Here is a 20,839-nt window from a genome sequence, read left to right as displayed (position 1 = left end):
TGCATTTAAGGTTTTATTCACTCTCTCGTGTGCGGAGTGCATATTTTTAAAGCTGCTGGGAGCAAGACACACACAGTCAAAGAGTAGTTCTAGTGTATTGCTTTTGTGGTATGGATACTCAGAAGATCAGAAGTCAGCCTTAGTCTGTGGTGTAAGTAGAAATAATCAGCTGTGATTGTGCTGTTGGTTGCAATGTTCCCAATCTTCTCACTCAGGTTTCAAGGGGTAGGCTGAGACATCCTTGTGTAGGTGCAGCAAGAGGATTTACAGCAACTTTCTAACAAGGATAATTAAGTTCGAAATGGGTTTTATTTGGATGTAATCATCAGTGCACACCTGTAAATCTGATTTGGGAATGGGCCTTGAAATGCAGAGTGCTTTTTTGGCCCCATCAAAGGAACCCAGTTTCCCTCCAGGGTATCGGATTCTTCTGGCTAATGGGGCTGAAGAGCAGGACTTCTGAACTGCAGGAAGAAAACTACCCCGAGACATCTCAGTGCAGAGAGGTTACAAGCACAAGAATTGTGGTTAGAGTCAGATTATCCCACAGATAGAGCACACGTGGGTTAAATAGTTCTTGGTTGATATATGGCTGACAGCTTGAGAGATGATGATAGTGATTGGTATGATTGGTTTATGCCTCTCCCTGGGGAATGCTACAAAGATAGTAAGCCAGAGCATTGGAAACAAAAAACAAATAGCTTGTGATACCCTTTTTCTGCTAACCTACTGCCCAGGGATTCCCAGGCAGCTTTATCCCAGCTTTCACAGAGGAACCATCCTTTACAGACGGAACATACACCTACAGCCCAGCATCATTTACTCCACGCAGCTGGCACCTCAGGCAGTCCCACACCTCCCCCTTCAGCTGCAGCCCCATCACAGCGCCCCAGCCCCGAGGCTTCGTCCCACGGTGCCCAAAACTCCTCGGGGCCGCCGCCGCCTCCCCGGACCCGACGCCCTCCCCTGGGCCGCTGAGGTGCCATGGCCGCCGCTCCAGGCCCGCCATTTTCCCGCGGCCCGTCGGGAAGGCGAGCCCTGTGCCCATGGCAACACTGCTGCGGCGGCGGGCAGGAGGGGGAGGAAGAAGAGAAGGAGAAAAAGGAGGAGGAGGAGGAAGAGGAGAAGGAGGAGGGTGCGACGAGTGAGGCAGGTTTCCGGCTGCTTGTGCTGTGAGGGGCTGCTATGCCAACAGCAGCTGCTGCGCTGTCTCCTACTCCAAATGGTGAGGTTGCTTTGCCTGCAGCTTCCCTTCCCTTCCCTTCCCTTCCCTTCCCTTCCCTTCCCTTCCCTTCCCTTCCCTTCCCTTCCCTTCCCTTCCCTTCCCTTCCCTTCCCTTCCCTTCCCTTCCCTTCCCTTCCCTTCCCTTCCCTTCCCTGTTATTTTGCTCGAGGTCCCCCATCTGTTAACATATTCATTTCATGTGAGGCTCATATAAAATATCAGGGTTGATCAATATTTGCCAAACATTTGGTAAAAGGTGGCACAACCCTGGGGTCACCCCCAAGCTGGTATTTTTAACTCCCCAGTCCAGTAACTTTGCCTTTGCCTACTGGGGGGCTTGGTTCCTTGTTGCCTTGAGCTACTGCTAAAGAAGTGTAGCACTGGATTCTTTTTGTGTTAGAGAAATATAGGAAAACCTAAAACTGACCCTTTCCCCCATGCTGAGTAAACGCTTTAATGAATTTTGGTCAGGTACTGTTGCCACAATGTTTACCTAATTCTTTCTACAGGGGAATTTTGTCTTAGTGAATAAGCATTTGATAACAGTTTCAATTAAAAAAAAATGCACTAAAATTATGAAAGATGTCATCCACTGTCTAACCAAATATATTTTGTACAAAATTCTTGTTAACAGCTGTTTACTAAATTTCAGTCCCAGCCTCCGGCTTGCTCTTCGTGGCCTGAGGCAAGAAGCTGTGCAGCAGCATTTGGCATCAATCTCCGTGGAGCTGTAGGTCATTGTTCCTTCCTGAGGGAGAAAGGAGGCAAAATTCCCTCTGCTGGGGGCTGGGAGTGTGCGTTGCTATTTGTATTTCTTCTGGGTTAAAAAAAAATAAATAAATAGCTTGAACTTGTTGCACTGGAACATCGTGTTAAACACATTAGTGCTTTGGCAAGTAGTGTAATTGGCCAGATCTTCCTCTGATGTAAGGCTGCCTAATTGTGCTGAAGTCTGTAACCCTCACTTGACATAATGAGAAATGACTCCCTTGTGGGAAAATTATGTCCTGGTGATATTCTCTGTTTAAAAACAAACAAACAAGCAAACAACAACAAAACAAACAACCCCAAATGCAAAATGTAATTAAGTATTATTTAAAAGCATGAACTAGATGACTTTCTGAGGTCCCTTCCAACCGGAATTATTCTGTTTCTGTGCTGCTGCTGTTTGTTCATACAGTATTTTGCATAATAAGAGTCCCAGTTCCTAAGTGAAGCTGCTTCGTGCAGGGCAATGATACAGCCTGTCTCTGGGGGAGGTGGGAGTGAAGTGATGATACACAGCCACAAGATCAAGGGGTGTGTGTTAATCTCAGTCTGGATTACAGAAGCAGTTTAACCCCTCTTTTCTTTTCTGTGGCAACCCCAAATCTACCAGAGCACTATAATCCTGCTACAGATTACATGAAATTAGGCACTGGTAAACAGTAAAGGCTGCTTTTCATTATATTAGTTCTTTTTTTTACATGTGTCAGGAGCCTTTTCACAGAGCATCTCATTGATGTCTAATATTTTTGATCTGAAAATGCTTAACAATTTGAACTATTACCACCATTTCTTCTCCACAGGCAGGGAAACTGAGGCGCTTATACCTTAAGACCAACCTTTTCCTACGTGCTTGACTTGCTGAACAGTAGCCCACTTCTTCGAGACTTCTCCTTAGAGTGTGAAATCTAATCTAAGAGCGTTAGTGCGTTTTGCTGCTGGAATGATGACTACTCTAGAAGGTGATTAATAATTGTTTTGAGTTACTCATACGCTTAGCTATCTGTTGTTCAGCCATTAGATCTACTTATATCACTTATTTCTGTTGACAAATTTAGGCAAAGTGCCAAGATGTTGCAAGAGAGTTCAGATATCTGACTGCCAGTGCTCCAATTATGCTGTTAATCAGTGAAAAGGCCTGAAAGAGAATACAGTTTATCTGCATGATAGATATTTTTGTACCACACTGCCCCTACCTAAGTTTAGAATTTGATTCTGTGCTACTGAAATCAATGAAAATGCTGCTGACTTTGATGGGGGCAAAAATTTAGGCTAACAAGGTAACCTGTGCCAGAGCAATGCTATACTTACAGCAAGGGAACAACACAGGATGACTAACACATTGTATAAAGAACTGTTTTTTTTGTTGTAGCAGCTTTAATTTTGACATGCGCTTGTCATGAAGCTGACTCGTGCAGCTCAGTCAAGAGCAATTACAAGCCATGCTTAATTGGTGAAGGCTCTGGTGCCCTCACCACGGTATGCCACGGTAAGCCGAGTCCTCAGGCAGCAGTGGGAGCATGGCCACGTGGAGCAGCTGGAAAGTGATGGCTGAGAGCTTGTTCGCCCAAGTGAGAAGCCCCCCTAGTGATGCGCTTGAAGATGTGATAGATGAAAGAGTTTGTGATGCCCACAGTTTTGGAAGAGAGACAGTGTTGGGGTGGAACTGCTCCAGCATTTGCATATGTAGGTGGAGTAGCTTTGCTTTCCTGCTCTTGCCATGCTTCTTGACATCTTTCTTCTGGGTCTTATTCATGGCTTCTTTTGGTCCATTTTCTGAGGCTGGAGGGGACACGGCTGTTTCACGTTTTTGAGTATTTCTTTGTTTCTGACAAACAGAGGCTAAGGATTCCTGCTGATACAAGGCTCACTCTCAGAAGTTACTCTGAACACGTTGGGTTGGTTCCGTTAAAGCTGTCACCCTGATGATTCTTTGACTCATCACTAATTTACTCTCTCTGAAATGTTACTGAACTGGCTAATGCCCTTTTATTATTCCTCACTAGCTGTCAAGAAGCAGCAAAATTACACTAGTGTACATGAGGCAGTGAAAGCCGGTGATGTAGAACAACTTGCGTCAATGATAAAAAGTGGAGCTGGTATTAACGAGGTGGATTTAGTCCACAAGTTCACACCTTTGCACTGTGCTGCACACTCTGGAAGTCTGGAGGTAAAATATGATGTTGATGTTCAGACACAGCAATGTTTTTGTGGGTTAATGTTTTCCTTCTTTGGTAGAGGCTGGACACAAAATCATTGGCTTTGATCAAGCTAAATTAATAATCTCTGTCTGATTTTCTCAGTAAATATATTCACCAAGAAGAGAAGTACATTTTTTTAGTATCTCATTTTGCCTTTCTGAAGTCCCATCCACAGTTTACGTAGTTAACATTGACAAATTTTACAAAATCAGTGATTTTCTTACTCCAAGAAAAGTGTGACTTATGGCTTCCCTTCCAGATTTATGACTTTCGTTTGTTTCTGTTGCATTTTTCCTTCTCTCAGGACACCTAGAAAATCCGCTAGGTTGTGTACACATCCTCTAGAATGTGTTCAGTCATGAAGGTGATTGAACCAAGTGAGAAGTGACATGAGAGCATGTTCATTCTGTTTACCAGTGTTCTGTCCCATGCCTCATTCTCTAGAAATAGTGCTAATACATTGTATTTTAATAAATAAAAACATTGAATATTGATGCAGAAATCCCAGGTACTTGGTACATGAACATTTTGAATTTCCAGAAGGACTGAGCTGCTGTATTCAGCACAACATTTACCTCCTTGTTGCAGCCTTCTTGCACAATATTTCAGCAATCTAACTTTGAAACAACAAGGGCATGTATAACCATATAAAAAATAACGTCTCAAAGGAAAAAAATGTAAAATTCTTGCTAAACTCGAGAAATAATACATGCAGTGCTGTTACTGGAATGTACAGAAACTGTCAAAAAATGCTGATGATCATGCTATCAACCCTAAAAATAGATTGCTTGCCCACCCTTTTCTACATGTATAAATTCTGGCACTTTTCATTTGACTCTTCTACTTTGCAGTCAGTGTATAAGACTTTATTGGATTATCCATCATCTAGTTGTTACTAAGCTCCTCAGTGGAAACAATGAAGGAACCAGGGGTGGAGCCTGGCCTAAAAGAAGATAGTAAATAATGATAATATATAACAAAAAGTTTTAACTAGTTCTCTTGTCTTTTTTTTTTGATAGTCCTTAAAGCTTTCCATGGAAAGCAATAACTTGTGGTGGAAAAAGGTGAATAAAGCTAAGCTAAGCTGTGAAAGGATGAGAAGAGAGGTGGGATTACATGCACCCCAAGGAGCCTAATAACTGAAATGAGGCATTACATTTGGTTCATGGTGTTTTTCCTGCTGGTAATTTTAGCTGGAATTCAAGTGAGCATGTTTGCACCATTTTTCCAATGCTTTTACCTCATGCCATGTGTATGTTCTCACAGATTACATTTTAAATCTGGAAGAGTAAAATTAAGAAGCCATTCTGTAAAATCAGTGCTAGGGTCTGAGTTAGTAGTTATTTGTGCTTTTGTAGCCTCGCATGAGGCCTTGAAACTGTCCAACTCACCTGCTAGTGCATGCTCTGAGGTGTCATGTTTCCACAAAGAAGTCTTCTGATGCAGTTTTGACATATAACGTCTACTGTTAACTTACAGCTAAAATGTGCCTCAGACACATGGTAAGAATAGTTAAATAACAAGAGTTTGGTTTTGGTTGAGCAGTGTCTTCACTGGTTGCTCTGGCACGGAGCTGACATAACCCAGGTAACTGTCAGAGGCTGGACTGCAGCTCACCTTGCGGCTATCCGAGGACAGGATGCTTGCATGCAGGTATGTGTAAATATTTACTCTCAAGCAAAAGTAAGGCAGGCTTCAGGTTGGACACAGTCATTACGAAGATCAGCTGAGAGAGCTCCTAATGGAGCTGTGAGTACCTCATCTTCACGACATTACAGCTGGAACCGAGTTGCTATTAAAACCAGTGCACTCATTTGTTCCATCTGCGCAAAGAGATTTATTTTGTGTAGTGACAGTGCCTTGAAGTTACTCCAGAGTTACCCAGCTGATCATTTCAAGTCATCCTGCTAGGCTACGTTTGCTTTTTCAGCTTGCTTTCTGAACTTAGGCTTTGTGTTTCTTTTAGGCTTTGTTAATAAATGGAGCAAACCTAGAAGCTCGAGACGACCGCGGGTGCACGCCGTCACACTTAGCTGCAGCCCATGGGCAGTCGTACACTTTACAAACCATGCTGCGAAGTGGAGCGGTGAGACTTTTACCTGCAGATCCCTAGTGCAGAGCCAAAGTCTGCTATCCTTTTCCAACAAAACTCTCATTAGTTTAACTGAGATTTGTCACTGTAGGTTAATCTTTGTTGGTATGTTCTTGTTGGCAAGTGTGGGAATTTATTTTTTTGGGTAAGTTTCAATTTTTTTTTTGATTGTAAGACATGATAGAGAAATGTTCCAAAAATCTAAAGAGAATCGATAATGTGGAACCCCATTTGACAGGGGATGTCACCAAATGAAGATCAGGCACTGAGGTTGTGATTTTTTGTGATTGTACAAATCCTATACAGTAAAAGACATAGACTGAAAACAATCCAGATGTATATTTAAGAATAATCATCAACACATTGATAGAACTATATCTGAAAATATACCTTTTCCGCGTATATTATTTCAATACAACCAAGAAATGGTGAAAAATACCCATCTTGGAATGGGAACTATTTATATGACATGAACTTTGAAAAACATTATTTGATTTGACGGAAATTGTTTAACACAATGAACAGCTGGTTCCTATTTATAAAATTTGTTTTGTGTCAAAGATTTGTAAATGAATGAATTAACCTGCTGTTCTCATTTCAGAATGCAAATGTTTCAGACAGGAACGACTGGAAGCCTGTTCATTATGCTGCTTTTCATGGTCGCTTGGGGTGTTTGCAGCTTCTTGTTAGATGGGGAGCATGTATAGATGATGTGGATAACAATGGAAACCTTCCAGGTACGTCAGGATAAATCATATGCTTTTTAATCTTCGGATTACAGTTGTTGTGGTATGTGATAATATTAGCACACCTTAAGTAAAGCACACCTATCAGCACTGGTTGGACAAGAGATACTGGTTTGATAGCACAAGGTGTAACAGTTTTAAACTAAAAGAGAGTAGGTTTAGATTAGATATAACGAAGAAATTCTTCGCTCAGAGGGTGGTGAGGGACTAGCACAGGCTGCCCAGAGAAGCTGTGGATGCCCCATCCCTGGAGGTGCTCAAGGCCAGGCTGGATGGGGCTTTGAGCAACCTGGTGTGGTGGGAGGTGTCCCTGCCCATGGCAGGGGGTTGGGACTGGATGGACTTTAAGGTCCCTTCCAACCCAAACCATTCTGTAATTCTGTGATTTGCTAGTTGGTTCCATGCAATAAACATAGTTGCTCTGTTTTTATAATGATGAGGGAGTTCATAAAATCCCAAGTAGCTGTCAGTTGGCATCAGCATCCTATTCAGCTCCTGCTGCTCCTGGCAAGGCTCAGAGCTCATGGGTGCTGGAATAGCTCACGTTGGGAGCAGGCTCGTTCTGAGAGGGCAGCATCCCCTCGGCATGTGGTGGAGCACGTGTGCCGATGGAGGTCACAGGCGGGGAAGGGTAGGTGGGGCAGCAGGCAGGTCCAGCTGCTACCTGCTCTTTTTTGAATGTGTGCCAGGCTTGAATGGCTGTGCCAGTGTGAGCAGATTCTGGCATGTTCATATGCAGGTTTTAGTATCCAAACGTTTCTTAACTGGGTTGGTAAAACCATTGTTCTCATTTACCTCTGATTTCCTCATCTTGATTTCCGGAATACCAGAATTTCTATATTATCTGCAGTCTGTACTCTTTTCATAATCATGTGCACAGTCACCTTAGCGCAAAAAAAAAGGGTACTCTCTTCATAGTCTGTCTCTCCACCATCCCTCTGCCTAGCACACCACTGCCTCAGTCCTCTGTAAGTTGAATGCTGTTGCTCATACCCTTTGTTTTTGTTGCATCCTTTCCCTTCTAACGTCTCCTTATGGTCAGTCATATTATTTGTTCCAAATAGCATATTTTTCCCCCCAATAACTTGTTTAGAGGTTTAGAGTTATCCTTTTAAATCCATTTTCAAAATCTTTTATCCTCTGTGAAGCATTATTTATCCAGTAAACTGATATCTATATTTTGTTTTTCAAACCTGGGTTTTGTTAAAGGATGTGAGGCTCTTACATCCCGGTAGGACATCCGGTGTATTGGCTCAAGCGATACAGGTTCATGATGTTAGGAACCCTGGTGGCAGCATAGAAGGTAGTTTTGTTTGCGTTTGGGAACACTTCCCTGATATCACAACCTATTATGGAGATATGGTGAATACCAGCACAGTTCCACTTAAATGCTCTGTATATATGTGTTAGTAGAACATTGCTTTTCTCACCCTCCTGACATCTGCAGAAGCTGGTTTGTCCAGCCTTTGTTCTGTTTCATTTGATCCTCTTACCATCCAGAGGAAAGAAAATGCTTTGTAATACTCCTAATAAATGATTAATAGAAGTGTTATGTTATACAGATTAGAGTGTTTTCCTCAGCTTCTGAAACAGTAAAGTAAATTTAAATCATTTTTACATAATTCAGCTTCAGGATTAGCTGGCCAGTGCTGTAATTTTACCTGAGTATACTGAAAGAAGTTTACTGAGGTTGCAATTCCATACTCCTAAAACTTAAGAAATGTAAGACTGCATCTTTTCATAGAATCATAGAATCATGTTTATGTTATGGCAGAGGTTTTAATTATCTAAAAAACTATTCTTTTTTTGAAGAACACTGGCTCATTCAGTGCCCTGAATAGTCTGCGTTCATTAATTCAACATTTTGTTTTCTATCTGTATTCAGGTTTTGGCCATGCTTCACTTATTTCTTACCAGCTAAGCCTGTTCTAAATGTAATATTAATTTAATCATAGTGTGACACCTGAATTTTTCACAGACATGGCTCTTTCACTCACTGCTTGGAGAAGAGTGGATAGTGTTAGCCTGATTTTATAACAGGTGAGATGAAACACCCAGAAGTAGGGATCCCAATACCAGCTACCCACTGCCTATTTGTGATGCCTGAGACAAAGTTTCTCAAAGTTCTCAGCACTAAGCAGCATATTTTATGTTAACATCACAAAACACTTTGGCTTTGGTCTGAAGTGCAAGTTACACGTTGGGCACTAGCTACTAAGCAACACACAGGTTAAAAGCTGTCCATGAAAAATTCCTTTATGTGTCTTCCATAGCATCCCACTGGAACTCTGCAGAAAGACACGGACAGAATACAACTCTTTAATGTATTTTTCTTCTTCTGTTTTTGCAGAAAGCCTCGAGCTTTTTTGACTGCTTTCTGCATAGGGCAGACATTTAATCCAGTTTCATTCCAAAAGGTGAAATTTCATCCCTGAGATTCTTGCATATCTGGAAGCGGATTTGTAAGAGTTGAGTCAGTTTTGCACCAGCTGACTAGTAACCAGAAGTTAACTTTAAGAAGATACCTTTTCTTTTCACTTTGTCCTAACTAACTCGCTGAAAAAAGTTAAGATAATGTGAAAAACTGTCCTGATTTCACTGAAGCTCGGATTTTGGGTCCTCTGTAATGAGTCCACCTAGGAGAATGAAGTCAGATCAGAGCTGCTGAGCAGTGAGATTTCAGTTCATGGGGAACAGGAGACCCCAGCAGCGCGCTCTCCTAGCTAGAGCTCAAAGGTTTCTCGGCAGTGTTGTGTTGTCTCCCGCCATCAGCTCTGCTAGGGAATTTTCTTTGCAGATCCCACCCTTGACGGCTTTCTTCTACCTCCTTTGCATACAGCTGGACTCTGTCCTGGATAGGAGCCGAGCATCCCCTGCCCAGCTGAAGCTGCACCCTCTTGTTGTGCAGTGTTGGATGGCTCAGGTGCTGGTGGAGGAGCTGGATCTAACTGGTAGTGAGAGCACTGCTTTCTTGGTGGTCAGCAGTGCTTTGCTCTAACCTACTTTGTTTTACCTTGGGCTACAGCGCATCTGGCAGCAATGGAAGGACACCTGCATTGCTTTAAGTTCTTGGTCAGTAAAATGGCCAGTGTCGGGCACACGCTGAAAGCCAGGAATGACCATGGAGAGACTCCAAGGGACTTGGCTGAGCGCTTCTATAAAGATAATATTCTGCAATATATTAACGGTGTGGAAAAAGAGGGGGAGCATCCAGAGACACAGGAAGGTGAGCATGGATCAAACACTAAAATTTTATTAAAATTTATACTGTTAAAATAGGTGTAGTTTTGTAAAACACTTGATTCTGAAAACTTTTATGAGAATTACAACCTTCATATCGCCAATGTAAGGAACAGCTACTGCTTTCAATAGTTATTGCACTTACTGATAGCTAAAGTCTGGGATACTCAATGTGATTTTATAAATACCTTTGATTTATAATAATTGAAATATAACTTGTCACACTGTTGCACTATGAATACCAAGTTATGCATGTTCTTCTTAGACTCCAGCAGAAATTCAGAATAGCTGTATAATTTTCATGAGTTTTCAGATTTGCCTGCTCAGAATTCTTTACTTACACTGAGTAACAATTCAGCCTGGAAATGTTCTACTAAAATTAAGGTTACTTGTTAACCAGCAATACTACTGTAGTCAGAACAGCCAAAAGATGCAAGTGTGGAAAGCTTCCTAAAGACAACATTCCACAGAGCAAAGATATAAGAATTACTCCTTCACCTTTCTACTTTTTCCAGGCACTTACTTCCTTATCTGCTAGTCTTTTGTCATTATACTTATGTGTATATGTCAATACTCTCTCTCTCTCTCTCTCTCTCTCTCTATATATATATATATATATATAAATGTAACTGGAAAAATCAAATTTTCCCGATGAGTAATTTTTTACCAAGAAGTAAACTAGTTTATATATTTGGTTAGGCTGTGGAATTCAAAATAGGCAAATGACTCTAGTTACCACCAGTGATAGAACATTAACTATGAAACAAAGGTATTCCAGATCTTTGAAATTCATCTCCAAGCTGTATAAGATGCCTTTAGCCATAACCGAGACATGTTTAGTCAAGTCTGTGATGAACAGTGCTAGTTATGCAGCTGTGTTTTAACTGATTAAAGATGCATTAACCTGGCTAGCTACAGCTATGAAATTTCCATGAATAAGTTGTTATGAGAGAAGCAAGCTGTACGAGACAAATATGAACATGTTTAGAGGAATTACTGGTATCTGTCTGGAAATGTGTGTTTCGTTTTCAGTTTTAGCTTTCCCAGCCCATAGCGCTGCTTTCAAAGGGGACTTGTTGGTACTTAGAAGATTAGTGAAAAGTGGAGTAATCAATATTAATGAGCGGGATGATAAGGGATCCACTCTCATGCACAAAGGTCAGTAATTATGATTTGTGTTTCAGCTTGTTACCGTTTGTTGCTGGCTTGTTTACTTAGTTTTTCAAGTGGCTGCTCATCAGATAAACTTAATGAAAAACAGTGTCTCATTTCCTGAGGGCTTGAAAGGGCAACCCTGAAAAACATATTTTGTGATGTGTGTGTGTGTAGGTGTCACTTTAAAAACAAAATAACCAAGCTGAAGTAAGTACAGAAAGTTTATATGAAAAAGAAAACAACATCTAAACTGAAATTTATTATTTTTTTAATCAGGTGAGATATCAGTTTTAGAAACATGGGCTAGTTAGTCATAACAGTGATCTGTGTTATGGTCTGGGCCTTTATTTACCGAACATATTGCTACCGTGGAGATGTGTTATAAAAACCACAGCAAGGTAATTTGTTATACGCTGTGGAGGAAGCTTAACTTCTTGTATCTAACACCTTGATTTGCAGTGGAGTGCTAGCATTACAGAAGAATGGTCCTCTTGTGTCTGCGGTTTTCTTATTAATGTCTGAAAGATGAATCACAGAATTGAAGGGGTTGGAAGGGACCTCCAGAGATCATCGGGTCCTACCCCCCTGCCAAAGCAGGTTCCTTAGAGCAGGCTGCCCAGGTAGGCGTCCAGACAGGCCTTGAATATCTCCAGAGAAGGACACTCCACAACCTCCCTGGGCAGCCTGTTCCAGTGCTCTGTCACCCTCACCGTGAAGAAGTCCTTTTGCATGTTGGTGCGGAACTTCCTGGGCTCCATCTTGTGGCCATTGCCCCTTATCCTGTTACCACAAACCACTGAGAAGAGGTTGGCCAAATCCCTCTGTCTGCCACACTTAAGATATTTATAAACGTTGATAAGATCCCCTCTCAGTCTTCTTTTCTCAAGGCTGAACAGACCCAGGTCTCTCAGCCTTTCCTCATAGGAAGCTCCAGGCCCCGTATCATCTTTTTTGCCCTCTGCTGGACTCGTCCCAGGAGATCCCTGTCTTTTTTGTGCTGGGGAGCCCAGAACTGGACACAGTACTCCAGGCGAGGCCTGACCAGGGCAGAGTAGAGGGGGAGGATCACCTCCCTTGACCTGCTGGCCACGCTGCTTTTAATGCACACCAGGATCCCGTTGGCCCTCTTGGCCACCAGGGCACACTGCTGGCTCATGGTCAACCTGTCCCGTGAAATGGGAGAGAAAAGAAATAAAGTATTCTTGTAATATGCTTTTAACACTACTTGCTACAATTCTTTTTGATTAGATAAAAATAGAATTTTTAAAAAGATAACTGAAGTTCTCATTATAAAAAAATTATATGAAGGGATTTGAAAAGTGTTTTCTGCATTCCTTCCTACCCCCTTTTCTTGGAATGTTGCTACTTGTTCCATCCCCAGTCTTTACGTGCCGTGTTGATGAAATGTTGAGGGAAATTTTATGGTTGATTGTCTTTGCATTTCCTTATTTTTTGTATATGAAAACAAACATGACACTTATCCAAATGGGTTTCTGTGAGAGACAGAATTATTCTTCCCTGAGAAAAAGGGCTGGCTGTTTTCAGCCAGACAAGCCAAGTACCATCCTCCATATGTGAGACATCGTTCCTGGGGACCACGAGGCATGGGCAGTAGCCACGCTAGATCACACGATTAGGCAAAGCTGTTGCGTTGGGCTCCAGATGAGAAGCATTGCCTTGAGGGTGTGGCCCAAGAAGTGATGTACCTGTAGCTCCAGCACAAAGCTCCCGCTTCTCTCCTTCTCCGTGAGCCAGCACTGTATGCCGTGGATTGGTCCAACCAACCCCGTGTGAGGTGTGGGAGCCCAGAGCCAGGGAAAGGTGACAGTACTTTGCTGCAAGTGGGTGACATGCAGACCTCAAAGCAAGAGCGTGCGAGGCAGCAGGTATTTGTGTGCCTTGTGCGCAGTGCTTGAGACTGAGCAAGTTTAGCTCCTCTCCAGCAAGAGTTGCAAGTAAATTTCCAGGACTAGAAAGAGGCACAAAAACACATTGCAGGATCTTCCCTAGAAATGGGCATGCCCATACGGCTTGAGCATCTTGAAACGCAGGCTTCTCTGAAATAGCATCTCACCTGTGGGGTCTTAATGAACCCACCCTCTGGCACATTGAACTGTGTCAAGAGGGGGACGTGTGAGGTTTGAAACACTTCAGTTGAATACATCTGACTTGCATTCACCTTCCTTTCCCCAGCTGCTGCACAGGGGCACGTCCATTGCTTACAGTGGTTGCTTGAAATGGGAGCTGACTGTGACATTACAGATGATGCTGGAGAGACTCCAAAGGATGTAGCCAAGAGGTAACAACACATATCATGTAGCTCAGTCGTTTATTTGCTTACTATTTATATGTCAATATCAAGTCAGCTTTGTTGTAATTACTTCTGATTTTCAGTGATGGAGGGAGGAAAAGGTCAAGTCCATGAATTCCGGTTCTGAGTAACAAGCAAAGCAGTACCGCAGCTGTGAAAGGTTTTATGTTTACCTTGTTTTTTTCTGAACATGGTGAGACATAAAAGGTGAAAAGTAACTGATCTGCAAAAGGAAGGTCGTAAGCCTATATGCTCCAACTGCACAAAGTAAATGAGAACTAAAGAAAGCTGACTGATTTTTGCCTTAATAAAAATAATGCAGTTGCTGATGAGATTCAGTAAAGAAATCCTGCAAAGGAAAAGATCTCTCTGATGTGGCAGTCATCACCATAAGATTTCAATGAGGCAGAGCTCATGCTGGGAGAATACTGCAGAAAGTAGACCAGCTGCTCATAGTTTGTGTACCAATGCTTCCTTTAATCCTGAACCCCCCTCCTATATATGGGGACATGAAGAGTTTCAGAAAGTTTCTGTCACATGTGGGCAGCATGGCAATGCTTTCGCAGATTATGGGGATATATCAGTGTAGGTTAACTGTTCTCTCGGCAGATTTGCCCAACTGGCAGCTGTGGAACTTTTGACACAAAGAACTGGAGACAGTAACTCCAGTGATGAAGAACTAGATGCAAACAATGCACGATTTTTTGAAAGGCATGGTGTGGAAGGGAGTACGGATAGCAAAGAAGATTTAATCCTGGATAAAGCAGAGAAAAGGAACGCACGCAGTAAGCATTTTCATCACTCCTTATTTGAAAAGATAGTCTCGAGGCATTCTGTTCCTACTTGCACATTTTCTGCTAACTGCTGCAATTTTTTTTTGTTGTTGTAGGATGAGTTTGTTGACAGGGTATCTGTACTGATGAGTATTCAAACAAATTGTAGAAAATTAGGAAGCGTAGTGCAGGACAGTCAGAACATACCTGTTACACTGTCTTAATCTGTGTTGGTGAAACCACATTGGATTGCTCCTTGTTTCTGAGAGCTGTCTGTTGTGTGGGTGTCAGATACATCTCAGTATCTGCTGAGCAGTGTGATTTCTGTGTTTGTGAGACTCTTTTCCAGGCTATTGGATTTCAGCATGACTGTCTTCAGTTCTCTCTGTGCATTTTCCCTACCTGGAGATCCCTGTCTTACAGTAAGGGCCTATCGCAAGATTCAAGAACTTCAGCATCTTCTAGAAATTGCCTACAGCAACTACAGACAACTGGGAGGAATAACGGAGGAGGAGAAGAAGATGAAAAAAGAACAAAGGGAGGTTGAGAAGTAAGGTTAACTTGCTCTGGTAATGTTTAACTCAGTGAGGCCCATTTTAAAGCCTTCTTTAAGGCTACCTTACACTCAGATTGCTTTGGCCATTCTGTCTTTTCCACTTACCAACTTTAGCCAGGCCAAAAAGAAAAGGACTTCAGTGATTTGCCTGGCCAGTTCTAGACTTCTACGACCAGGATTAGCCTTACAGCACAACACAAATTTTTGATGGGCCTGTACTTCTTGTGCTTGTGCAGGACTACCTGTTCTGCCTTCAGGTTTTCCTGCAGTGTATGTGCAGTAGGCTGCACATAAGTCCTCACTATGCTTTTTTTTTTTTTTTTCTCCATTGAGGATGCTGAATACATGTATGCACTTTAATAAGTCTGAATAGAAGCATTAGTCTTAGCATGGCTTGCATGGAAGTGCATATACAGGCGGAATTATTCAATGACCCGTTATATTTCTTTGTCAAGGGCAGTATATTTCTGTGCTCATGAAGACATTAGATCATATCCAGACCACAAAAATAGAAATCTCAGCGAACCTCCCCTTGCATGTGAAGCACTTTCCATAGTTTCTGCCTAATTCTCAGGGTCTCCATTAAATAAAAGGTTTCAGTTAGATGGGTTAGGTGTTTAGATGGGCAAACTGTCTAAGTTTTAAAGAAATGCCTCTATTTCTCTTAAAGATTTAGACTGTAAACAGTAAAGCAGCATCCTGTCCCTACCTCTATCTGTCAAACATTTGGCTACATATTGTTCTTAATTCTTGTAGATAAGCATGTCCATGTCCATTATGTGTTTGGGCCACTGCAAACCAAACATGTTACTAGAGTAATATGTTTGCAGCGCTGGGAAAGTCACTGTTGACTAACGACAGAAATTAGAGCTCGTTTTGGATACAGCAGCTAGTAGCTAGCAGCTGAAAAGCTGCCAGTGCCTGTTAGAGAGCTCTGGTAAGGCTCATTAAGAGATTTTGCTTTCTGTGGCGTGTGGGGCTAAACTAGTAAAACAGTAATTGTGAGGGTCTCTGAGGGATGTCATCTGCGGAGGCCAGAGAGCATCCCTAGATCCAGTCTGGCCTTTTGAAACTGAAATACTGCTCCTCAGGACACTGAGAGAGACCTATGTGTAAACCCCAAGATACTTGTACCGTATTCTAGAAAACCTCATTATTTAAAAATACTTATCAACAACAACATTTTACTAGATGAAAAGCAGGAATTGCCACTTGGGAAGGTTACTCTAGCAGATTTTGAAAACGTCTGCTTTAGCTCAGATTTTCTGGCTGTAAGAGGCCTGGTGGGAGCTGCTGCGCAGGGCCAGGCTGCATGGCATGGAAACAAATGCCACCGCGTGTGTGCCACACACTGCTGGAGCTGTGCCTCACGAATCCAGAGTGTGCAAGAAGTCATCCTGTTCCCCCAGGCACTGAGTTACCTGCAAAAGCACAGGTCGTTCTTACGGTGTCAGTAAGACTGATAGAGCCTGGTTGCTTTGGCCAGTGAGTCAGGAATCTTTTGGTCTGGGAAACGCAGTAGCTCTTCTGTCAGCTTTTTTTCCTGCCACGCTATTTGAATCCACAGGGCAGACGTCTCCCTTTTACCAGTATTCCGTCTTTGTAGCTGGGCTAACTCGTTGTGCTACAGAGGAGAGCCAGATGACTCCAGATGACTCAGCTGTTGAGGTCAATTGTTGTTAGAAGAATATATCTGAATTATGTGTCAGCTAACCAGTTCCAGGAATCTCAGTTAATTTAGTAGCCACTGTGGGGATGACTGATGAGAACTTGTGCAACTGTTTATCAGCCAGTGCTTCTGCTTTCCTTTAGTCGGTGCCAGGCAGGCTGTCATTTGATCATTCCTCATCTGCGGTTAACCCAATCACTTTAGGAAGGATGTGGAGGAACCAGCCATAAATGAAGAAGCTGCCCCTGGCTTGTCTAGAATGCCAGTTTTATGCCTATTCCCTGTTTCCTGCCAACTCTTCTGCCTCTTGGGCGCTTCTCGCTATTCTGCAGCTGGAGATGGACCTGGGTTACAGCCTACTCAAAACCCTGGGGCTGGCTCAATGTGTGGGAAGATGTCGCCATCTCGTGGTAGAGGTGGGCGGTGAAGGACAAACAGCAGATGCTGAAGCTTTTGCAAATGGTCTTGAGCCAGGAGCAGCCTGTAACTGCAGTTTTCTGCTGTGACTAACCTGCTCCTGAAAAGAAACAACACGTGGAGTAGCCAGGACGTGCTTGGATGTGCTTTATGCTCTGGTTGTCTCCTTTGCTTTTGGCAGGGCTGTGCAGGAGCTGGAGGCTCAGCTGGAATACGAGCGAGTCAGGCGGGAGAAGCTGGAGAGCCAGCTGGACGACTACCGTGCTGAGATAGGCCACCTGAGAGAGAGCCTGGAGAAAACCCACACCCCGCCTGCTCTCCCCCTGGTGCGTGCCACCTGAACGCCCCCTTTCCTGGAGCGTGGGACAGAGGCTTGTCCCGCTGCTTGTGCACATTCATTCCTGCTAAGATTCCCCAGCATGGTGCTAGGAAATACCGGAGTAAACGTGTCAGCAGCTTTCAGCTGGGGACACTGAAGCGAGCAGCAGCCTTTGCTGCATCCCGACAGCGTCTCTGCTCTGAAAAGATAGCAGTTTCTCCTTGTGCACTGCGAGAGAAGCATCTGTATTCTTGCAGGATAGCTCTTCTCCTTGTCATTAGGTTTGTTTTCCTCCCTTTTACTCCAGACTGGGAAGTGAATGGGTGGAGTGCTGTACTGCTGTGTGCAATGACTGATTTCAGCGAGTGGGCTCGTGTCGTCATAATTATCAAGTCCACTGACAGCAAAGCAGATACTGGTATGAACGATTGGTTGATTTAGCAGGCAAAGATAGAAAACTTAGAGACACATTTTTAATCAAATCTGACAAAAGATCAGAAGTTCACATGCTAAGTTTGGGGACAGAAGAGCTGGCTTTTCAGGTCTTCCCCTGCCACATATAATCTCCCACAAGACAATGTGAAAAGCCACTGTCCCATTTCTCAGACCTTTGCCATCCAGTCCAGCCTTTGGTGAGGCTCCTGGGTTCCTCCTGCTACGGCTGGTGGGAAGCAGTGCGCAGTGACACTGCTGGGTCATCCAAAGATAGAGCCAGCGTGAAAGGCGCGTGGCCCGGCTGTTCCTGGCTGTTCACTGCTGTTCTCGGACCTTTGGTGACCAGCTGTTTTGGCCATTACGCTGCCTTGGCTATGCGACTGGTTGTAGGTCCTGCTATAACCAGTCTAAAAGTCAGCTGAGGAGTCACTGACAATGTGGGGCACTTGGATTTAGAGCCTTCCTCTGCCAAAGAGGGGCTTGAAGACGCGTCCCCAGGGGATGCTTTGGCCAGCACAGTGTCAGCTCTACTGAGGTGGTGCCATAGTCACTCCCCTGCTGATGGTTGTGTGGCCACTGTAACTCCATATTCACAGATCCAGAGCGAGTGAAGGAGGGCAAACAGCTGCACAGGCTGTTGGGGCAGTCGTATGGGATGGGGAAGCTGGTCCGTGCTTCACATGGAACATTTACTTATTTCCTGGAGGAGAAACTGGGTTTGTGGATAAGGGATAACAGTACTGCCTCCTCAGCCAGGTTTGAATGACACCCTGGTATTCAGTGCATCCCTACTGGACAAGGGTCCTTTGCCAAGCGTGATGGGAAAAAAATGCTTAGTGTGTGCTTTGGGCAGGAAACAAGCAGCTAGAGCTCAGTTTTGCTACTGTTTAAGCCATGTGTGGGTTTAGCCTTCGCTTGAGTAGTTAAATATGGACTGTGGGGCCCTTTGGCTGTACCAAGTCCCCTACTGGATGGCCAGTACGAATGGTACTTTTGCAGACAGATACCATCTTTCCAGCATGTCCTACTGATCACCTGCTGAGGCAAATGGCTTTAAAGGCCACTGAAACATTTCTAAGAAATTTATGAAGAGCTCCCAAAAATACTGGCTTTTGCTTAGGGGGCTACTGAGCCACACAGCAGTCAGGGAATTGCTGTTGTTTTCTTGCAGCTTTCCCTTGTTTAGCCCTAAAGGGAACTTGCATTACACAGCTCGTTCCATCTCCATCTACCCCCTCCCCCGGTTTCTTCCTCCTGCCCTCTCTTACAGGACTGTTTCTGCACCCCTCCTGTGTACAGTTTGCCCTTTCTGTTACCTGTCCCTGCTTTCCTTGCCACCACATACACGCCGTGAAGCTCCTACAGCTGTTTGCTTCCCGTTATGTCCTTGGAGCTGAGCTCTTCCATGCTGCTGCCGCCCTCTGGCTGGCCAAGTGCTTTCTCCTTTTGAAAAAAAAGCCACTTTCTGCTTCCACAGCACACTTTTAAGACATTACCCATTCTACTCCCCTGGCAGGTTTAAAAATCTGGCACAACTACGACATAGTGCCCCCATTCCTACGGTGGAGGAGTGGCTGTAGGGGGTTTGCTACCAGTAGCGGTCTGGGAAAGCCCCCCTGGCCATTAGGTTAATGGTGATCAATCACATTGACACGTGATTACATGTCGATAGCTGGGACAGGAGGCAACTTTTATTGAGGCAGATTTTCAAAAACTGCTGTGACTGCTGTAACCAAGGGACCTTCGCATTTTACCCTGCTGTGACTGCCATCTCATGCCCTGCCACTATGTTCTACCCCAGCTTCAGCACAAACACTATGTTCTGTGGTTATTAAAGCCATGGATTTCTAAAACCTGTCTTGGGAGGTAGCAGGTTTAAGTGATGGCTGTTTAATGGCTGTAACATCCTTTGTTTCAGGAAGCTGGAACTATCTCCAATTCTTGCAAAGAGAAAAAGAAAGTAAAGAAGAAACCAGCCTGCAACTCTGGTGGAGTGTTTGTGAGACTGCGCTGAGGACCGAACCTCAGATGAGGGGCTGGCAGACTTGAGGAGGTAGAGTGGCAATATTCTACGCAGTGCAAAGTGTTTGCATAGCCCAGTTCCACAGATGAGCTCTGGTTCACTGAATTTCATTGAACTATTCTCCTAGTTTTCTGGCCTAGAATATACTTTTAAATCACTGCAACAGCATAAAAACAAAAACAACAAAAAACCCCACTGTTGGACTTCTCTTCCTGTCCAGGTAGTAGTTAACAGCTTTACAAACCATAGCATTTGAGAGACAACTGCAGCAATGTCATGGGACCTAGGGTTTGAGGAAAGTATCCTCGTCTACTAGTCTTTGTACTACTACCTTAGAGAAATAAAAGAAAATAAAGCACCTTACCTCAGACAGAACCAGCAACATGGACCTGAAGCAGTGGCTGGAACAAGTACTGCACGGACAGGTGCCAGACCCCTCACTTTCCACCTTCAAGCCATTCCTAAATAAGCCCTGAAGCTACTCCTTCGTGAGGTGCCAGATGAACTGCAGCGGTGTGCCCCTGAGTCTAAATCAAGGCTGAGGATGTCACTAGTTACAGGGCATGTTGTGGTTAGAAACAGCAATCCTGACATCCCTGCCTAAAAAAAACATTTAATGGCTTTACATATAATAAAAATTGTTCTCTTATCTGCACGCCATTATGAAGTTATTTTGCTCTGGAAAATCATGCATTAATATTTTGGCTGTCTTGCTTCCAATAAATTTTTATAGATGGTAATTTGCTAGTGCTTGAATCCTCATCTGTCTTCCCCTTAGCTACCTAAGGAAACAATCTCTAAGTTTCGAAATTACTGAAAAAAATCAAATTGTATTTGTGTGCATACACAAGAGACTGGGGGAGAGGCTTGCTACAGAACAGCATAAGCCTCGTTACAGAGACAAAGAGGAAAA

General features: G+C 43.6%; 1 protein-coding gene across 8 annotated transcripts; it reads left to right on the top strand.

Moving 5' to 3' along the window:
* The first annotated feature begins 27 nt into the window (after positions 1-27).
* Positions 28-20,666, top strand: ANKRD42 (ankyrin repeat domain 42). Of its 8 annotated transcripts, none has more exons than XM_083796510.1 (13): positions 28-1,225; positions 2,793-2,951; positions 3,996-4,159; positions 5,736-5,843; positions 6,157-6,276; positions 6,884-7,019; positions 10,054-10,254; positions 11,301-11,426; positions 13,617-13,722; positions 14,344-14,519; positions 14,931-15,057; positions 17,331-17,475; positions 19,822-20,666. In XM_083796510.1, exons 2-13 carry the CDS (start codon positions 2,933-2,935, stop codon positions 19,915-19,917), a joined length of 1,524 nt encoding a protein of 507 aa, XP_083652636.1. In that variant the 5' UTR covers positions 28-1,225; positions 2,793-2,932; the 3' UTR covers positions 19,918-20,666. The 8 variants fall into 8 exon arrangements, 6 of the variants coding, with proteins under 6 accessions (XP_083652636.1, XP_083652635.1, XP_083652633.1 ...); XM_083796509.1 differs by having other exon boundaries at positions 14,916-15,057; XM_083796507.1 differs by having other exon boundaries at positions 2,793-3,675.
* The last annotated feature ends 173 nt before the right edge of the window (positions 20,667-20,839 follow it).

Source organism: Anser anser (assembly GCF_964211835.1).
Source record: "Anser anser genome assembly, chromosome: 1".
Taxonomy (NCBI): Eukaryota; Metazoa; Chordata; class Aves; order Anseriformes; family Anatidae; genus Anser; species Anser anser.
The sequence above is the reverse complement of the archived record's forward strand: the minus strand, read 5'-3'. Positions and strand labels throughout refer to the sequence as shown.